At 34.1% G+C, this 6,988-nt stretch overlaps 1 protein-coding gene across 1 annotated transcript; it reads right to left on the minus strand.

Annotated features, from left to right (window-relative positions):
- Window positions 1–295: 295 nt before the first annotated feature.
- LOC104414333 (probable calcium-binding protein CML22) lies at window positions 296–4,873 on the minus strand. The gene is made up of 5 exons (XM_010025403.3): window positions 4,751–4,873; window positions 1,720–1,962; window positions 1,011–1,210; window positions 742–916; window positions 296–644 (listed from the first exon to the last, which is right to left on the minus strand). The coding sequence occupies exons 1-5, from the start codon at window positions 4,764–4,766 to the stop codon at window positions 496–498; spliced, it is 783 nt and encodes a 260-aa protein (XP_010023705.2). The 5' UTR covers window positions 4,767–4,873; the 3' UTR covers window positions 296–495.
- Window positions 4,874–6,988: the final 2,115 nt, after the last annotated feature.

The raw sequence follows: 6,988 nt of genomic DNA on the forward strand, positions 1-6,988 counted from the left end.
ACTCTCAACCATTATATAGGACAAATTCATCCACGTCTCGAATTCTGGGGGAGGTAACAAAAACACATATCCAAAGAGAATGCACACGGTTAAGAAAAGCAGAAATTCACTTAACCACTGGAGAAGCTCGATACACACCTGCCCTATCCCGCCGAAAACTCCAAGTTCTGGCGAGCTACCGACACGCCCACGGTGACTCCGCTTTCTCTAGAAGCCCTCGCATGCACATCTGTTGTCCCTTCGACAAACGCCTTAGCTGCAATTAAAGCATTATTGCATATAAAAAGCGAATACATGTCTAGGTAAATCCCTCCTAAGTGATTTGATAAAGCAACTAGTTGATATAACTTTCGCACAAAATAACCCAGGTGGGACAAGTATATATTCTACACACGGACAGAGCATTTCAATAGTGTTTCTTGTACGTTCAAATCACATGTACAGTGATTTAATGATATATGAATGTCACGGGCAATATTTCCTCTCAAGTGGTGTTCACGAGGGAAGATCGTCGCCGTAGACATGGACATCGCGGTAGCTGAAGCTGTCACCGTTGCCGTTGGTTTCCACACCAACCCAATCAATGAAAGTGAAAAGGAACTCTCTAAAGCTAACGTTTCCTTTCCTACGCCAATCCATCTCCTCTGCACTCATTGAAAAAATAGACCAATGTCAACTATAATCTGGGAAATAAATCGCATCGCAATATTTGCATTATAGCTAGGGTTTTGTGGTTTGTACTAAATCGTTTCCTCGTAACGTGGCGAGGAGATTTCTCCCTCGGTGAGGTGTCGTTCAGTGCTTTAATGACGTCTTTCTTCTTCAACTTCCCATCGCCATCTTTGTCCAGAAATAAGAAGGCTTCAATGATCGTATCAAAAGTTGCTTGTATTGAAGGTGAACCTACTTTTTCCGTCTGAAAAATCATGTCATAGTTAATAATACAATATTAAAATGGTTTGTTGCTAATTTTTGGCCTTCCAAGTAGATTAGAATAGAGATATAAATACCTCATTAGTTGATGAAGATTCTTTCAAGAGATAGATGAGGCATAAAAGAACGATAAATTCTTTGAATCTTATTTCTTGGTTCTCATCAATGTCACAAGAATGAAACAAGTCCTCCATATCCTTTTCGGAGAGATGAAGCTGCACTTCATCCAAACATTTCTTTAATTCCTCTTTATCGATTTTCCCGTTTGAGTTCTCATCTGGAATGAAAAGAAGAAATGAGGGAGTAGGTTGCAATATTTATTGCCTTCATATCTAATGATAGTATTGCAATATAATCTATATCTTTAAAGGTGAGAGGATATTGCAATATATACTAATTACTCAAATTTATTAGTATATATTATATACATATAAATACAACAAAATATTAATTATATAGTTCATAGCAAGTATACAATTCAACTTATTTCAAAATCTAATAACCTTGAAAAATTCATCATAATCTAACTGTAAGTAAATTTCTTAAGACAAGTTGATAATCTACAACATGGATTTTATTAGTTTTACCAAATAAGATTAAGAGAAAAAAACACATAATGAGCTCAATTTTGGGTTTCTTAGCAAACCCACAAAGATTAAGAAAGAAAATTCATTTTGTTTTAATTGATAATTTAGATAACACAAATAATTTTGAATGCAACTTGTGCATTTACTCTAGTAATAACAAAAGAACATACGGGGCAAAATAAAATATTGTTAAACTCACCGTATTGATGGTAAACGGCCTCAATATTCTTCAATCCCTCTTTGAATTGAGGAAACTTCATGATGATGCTATCGATTCTTTGGAACTCGTTATGCCTTGATGATGATGTGTTCTTCACTTCGAGCACCTTCTTTTCAAGCTTCGTGTCCAATCGCTTGTACCTAATTTGTGAAGGACGATGGCAAAGTATGTTTCCCACTTTGTTGGATAAAGATTTGAAGGAAGGACAAGGGCATGATGTGCCTGCTACAAAAGTGACTAGTGAGATGTTGATAAGACCCACATCCCATTTAGTAAGAAATATTTATACAAGGTTAATGATGAATATAGTAAGACTGTTTAACGAAATTGCTAGCATATGTATTTATATAAGTGAGGTAATGCTGTCATGTGGTTACATCCTATGATATGACCACGCGAGTTTTGCGTACTGTTAATGAAATTTTTTATGACATTTGACGAATGATGGCAATCAATTTTTGAAAATTTATGATTGATTAAATATATTGTTTTTATGCTTAATGCTAAAGACCCAGAATTTGAATTTATTTATTTCTACAAGATCAAAGCGTTGTACCGCCAGCCATGCTACCTAGGATGGTTGGCAATGATTGGATGTTACGTTAGTGATTTCTGGCAAAAATTAATTTAAATGACTATATTTAAAGTTCATGTAAAGATTTATAACTAAATTGTTGAAGTTGAAAAATTTAGAATTGATTTGACATTCAAATAATAGATTTAGAATCAATTGGGTAATTTTTTTCTTGTCGTTTTCATACCAATCTCTTATCTATAATAAATTGCATTAGGAAATGGGTAAGCCGAAAGGTAAGCCCAAAGATCACCAACGCTTTTTTGGATCGTGGATAACACTTTAAGAACAAGAAAATGGTGTCATGACAAATTTCTTATCTATCGAGGGACAAGTGACATGTAGATTGTTTGTTCGTGGGTGAGTTGACGTGCGAATTTATGAATTTGTACGTTTTTTTTTCTGTTGAGGTGGACGAGATTATATGAATTGAGTGTTGTTATATATATGAGGATGTTAAAAGGCTACATAAATAGGTGTCGTGTTTTTTTTTTTTTTTAAAGGCAAGATGTAAAAAATTCTTATACGACTTCTAGCGACCAATGAGCCATCTTTTTTCATCTCTTGAAGGTCACCTAAATTACTTCCACCCACCAATTATGGCTCGGTCGGTCGCCAAAAGCACTTCTGGTCGCTAGAAGTGGGGGCCAGAACCGCCTTTGGGCGACTACATTTACGACTTTTTCGACTTAGACCTTAGCAAAGTTCTTAAAGTGTTAGAGCTGTACTCTGGGCTGTAAAATTCGGTGATATTCTTTTGGGAGGGAGAAGAAAAATATCTCCCTAACCGAGGGATTGAGGGACGTGGATATTGAGATATTGATATATTAATATAACGAATGCAATCCTGCCAATTTAAGGTCATATAGTGGGTGGGGCAGCTCTCAATAGAGCTTTTTGGCTCCTTTGTTATGGTGAGGTACAACCTAAGTCATTAGCAAGGATTCACGACACACTTCGGTTTTAGGTTTTAGGCCACTGGTCGTTAGAAGTGGGGGCCAGAACCACCTTTCAGGGTATATTTGCGACCACAACTACAACTTTTGCGACCAAATACTCTGGTCGCAACATATAAACCTTTAGCTACCAAATAATTTGTGTGGTCACCAGAACATTTGTCGACCAATTTTTGGTCCCCAAAAGTCCTGGTTTCTAGCGACCCATTTTTTGGTCGCAATGCAGCGATATTTTCTAGTTTATGAATTGATCTTTATTCTTCTAATAAAGCAATTTTTATCTGTTAAATTACGAAAACTTTCAATCAATCTGAACAAAAAAGCACTTATCTGTAGCATGACATTTAATGTCATTTCTTAGAAGATTGTTAATACTTAGCAACATGAAGACTTTATGGATCGGGAAAAAAAAATCCATGTATAATTAAATAACAATTAATGTGAAGATACCTAACTTATCTGTTTGTTATTCAAATTTTATTTTTCTAAAAATGATTTCTTGTATCACTTAAGCTAATTAGTCAATAGAAAATAGGTTTAATATCCTAAAAAACCCTAAATTGATACACTTGTAATAAATTTACCCAAAACTAATTTTTTTTTATCATGAAAAATCCCAAACTGGTACATCTATGATAAATTTATTCCGACTGATTATAAAAAAAAAAAAATCCTAAACTGGTATACTTGTAATAAATTTACCAAAAACTAATTTATTCGACTGCTAAAAACCCCAAATTGATATATTTGTAACAAATATATCCTCAATTAAATTAGATTAATACCACAAAAATTATATAACTGTAACAAACGAAGAATGAAATCCCAAGTTGGTATACCAATCAACTATTAGGTATCATTCAAATTAGTAATTTGACAATAAAATTTAAAGGAAACTAACAGAGGATAAGTTTATAACAACTATATTAGTTTGGGATAAATTGTCAAAGGTATATTAGTTTGGGATTTTTAGTGGTCAAAAAATTAGTTTGGGATAAATTTGTCACAAGCATATTAGTTTGGGGTTTTTAAGGTATTAACTATATTAAATATTCTTTTTACCAAAAAAAAAAAAACTATAAAAAATATTTTTTGTTTATTTATTTTTGTAATCAATATATATGGGGAAAATATATTCCAAACCATTTATTTTTCACAAATGAATTGAAGCATTAGTGACAATCATAACTGTAGTTTATCTTTTTATTTGCTAAGCCAACACACAACACTCCAATGATATAATTATCAATATTTTTCATCCTAGGAATTATAGATTTACGTTTACCAATCTTTTATGAAAATTACTTGTTGGAATGAGTAAAAACAATTCAAATTATCAAATTGTTTTGCTGTTTTTGCTTCTCGCATGATTGAATAAATTCTACATAATGACAATTCTACATATATAACATTAAACAAGAACGAATTTAAACATTTAAAATAAAAGAAATTCTACCTAGCGGAAGGAATTAAGGATTACCTTTTTGATCTTTCATTTTGATTGTCTGTATTGGAGAAAGGAGATGGTTCTTCCGAGAGTTGAAGAAGGAAGGAAAGAGCAATGTTTCGCAGGTGACAAGAACATCGCATACAGAAGAGAACGAAAAATGAACCACCGAGAAGAATTATAAGAGATGCTAAAGTAGCTTTAAATGTAAGCATATTTATAAATATTCCTTTCTTTTTGTTTTTATTCTTTATTTTGTTTGATAAGAGACATTCCTTTCTTCACCAGCGACTAATCAAAACAAATCTTCTTGAGGCATGTTGTCAAAAAATAATAAGATAAAGTAGGGAGAAAACTATGTTAGCAAAGAAAAGTTCATTAAAATCTTCAATTTTTTGCGAAGAGAATGCAATTGAGCAATAAACATTTTCTGACATAATATCCATCCAGTGTATATTGGTAGACCAAGAATTTTAAAGACAGTTCTGAAATTTTTTATGCCTAACCGACATTTGAAAAAATTGCAACTTAGGCTGCGGGCCCACTATGAACCTCATAAGTCTGCCAGTGGAGTCAACAATATGTGAACTTGCTTTTTTATATTTTATTTTTTGGGTCGAATATGTGAACTTGCTTTAAATGACCGGAAATTACCTATATCGTACCTTTGAATTGCACTTCCGATAACTTTGCGACTTATCGCGAACGTTTATAACTTGCACAAATCCAGAGGGTTAAAACTCGGTTCGCCCTAAGTAGATTGAAAGGATAAGGGCTTGACGGTGTGAACTGTACTTCATAAAGGAAAATTTGAGAAAATCTACTCCATGTTGGGCTATTTTGGGAATTTGGGTAATGCAAATTGGCCGACAAAACTGTCCTTTCGATTAATTAAGGTTGTTGGAATTGTGAATTACTTTTCTGAGATTCGATTTAATTAGGGTGGGTAGATTACAAGTGCTTGTCAGTTATCCACCTCGTAAATATGCTTTTTCAAGAGAATAATCTTTTGCAATACGCCGTATGCTTCCTAGGCCATGTTATCCAGGACTAACCGTGGAGTGTTGCAGAATCTGCCTGGCTAGTTACATAAGTCTACTAGGGTTTTCTGTGGACATATGTTTATGTAAAATCACAATCAATTAAATTGTCATGCTTGATTTATCAATCTGAACCTACCATAACACTAATAATTACAAAACTGGCTCCTCCTCATTAATGAGGTCGACTAAATTTTATTTTTAACATATTTTCAAATCTTACGTAGTTTTTGCTTTACAAATGTCTAAATCCGATATATATGCTTGACTTTGTTAATTAATGATCTTCGGACTTTTAATTGCCGAATGCTAAAGAATCCAAAAAGCTTTCAAAATCCCCACACACGCAAAAGCCAAAATAGAAAAACCTCAAAACAAGCATGAAAAACATGCGAATACAATGAAATTGAGCTAATGGATAGTAGGAGGGTCAGGGTCAAGATTATCATTTAAGCAATTAATTATTGAGGCTGTTCAATCAGTATTAAACAACCATTGGTGTGTAGATTCTTCTAAGGATCAATAATGCATGAAAACCAAGAGGATATTAATGTATTAATAATGTCAATCGGCGTCTACTGAGGTGGCATGTTTCTCTAATGTGCGGCTGAAATTTATACTTCATGCGAGTGCTTGGTTTACATACAACACTTTCCATCGGTTACTTATTTCTTGGTCCTGTTATATTAGACCATCAATCTTTTTGTCAACTGCAAGATAGACTTATTTGACTATTTTATTTGGTATATCAGGCAAAATCTGGGTCGTTTTGGGTAGAGATGTTGATGGACCGTTTCGGTTTAGGTCCCGTTGACACCATAACCAACTAGGGCATAAGCGTATTTCTTTTTCGTGACCTTATCTGAGATGTGAATCGCATAGAACCCAGATCAAGAAACGATTCGGGTTTATCAAGTACATGTTTTTGTGTTTGGTGTTTCGCGACTACCGATTACCCTGATTGTTTTGGTTTTGAAACAAGTTTTTTTTTTTTTTTTGGTCAGAATAGAAAATATTATTACCAACAGGAGGAAACGTTTGGCAACATATCAAAAGACAACAAATCACGTAAAAACAAAGGAGGATTGAAAACCCAATCCGCAAGTAGCGAGCCAGCTTGATGGGCCTTCGCAACCCGGTCCGCCACCATGTTTAGATCCCTCCTGCAATGGACGAGCCGCAGATTAGGGCAACAGTTGAGCAGCTGTACACATTCGGCGATCAAGGCTCT

Source organism: Eucalyptus grandis, chromosome 8, assembly GCF_016545825.1.
Source record: "Eucalyptus grandis isolate ANBG69807.140 chromosome 8, ASM1654582v1, whole genome shotgun sequence".
Taxonomy (NCBI): domain Eukaryota; kingdom Viridiplantae; phylum Streptophyta; class Magnoliopsida; order Myrtales; family Myrtaceae; genus Eucalyptus; species Eucalyptus grandis.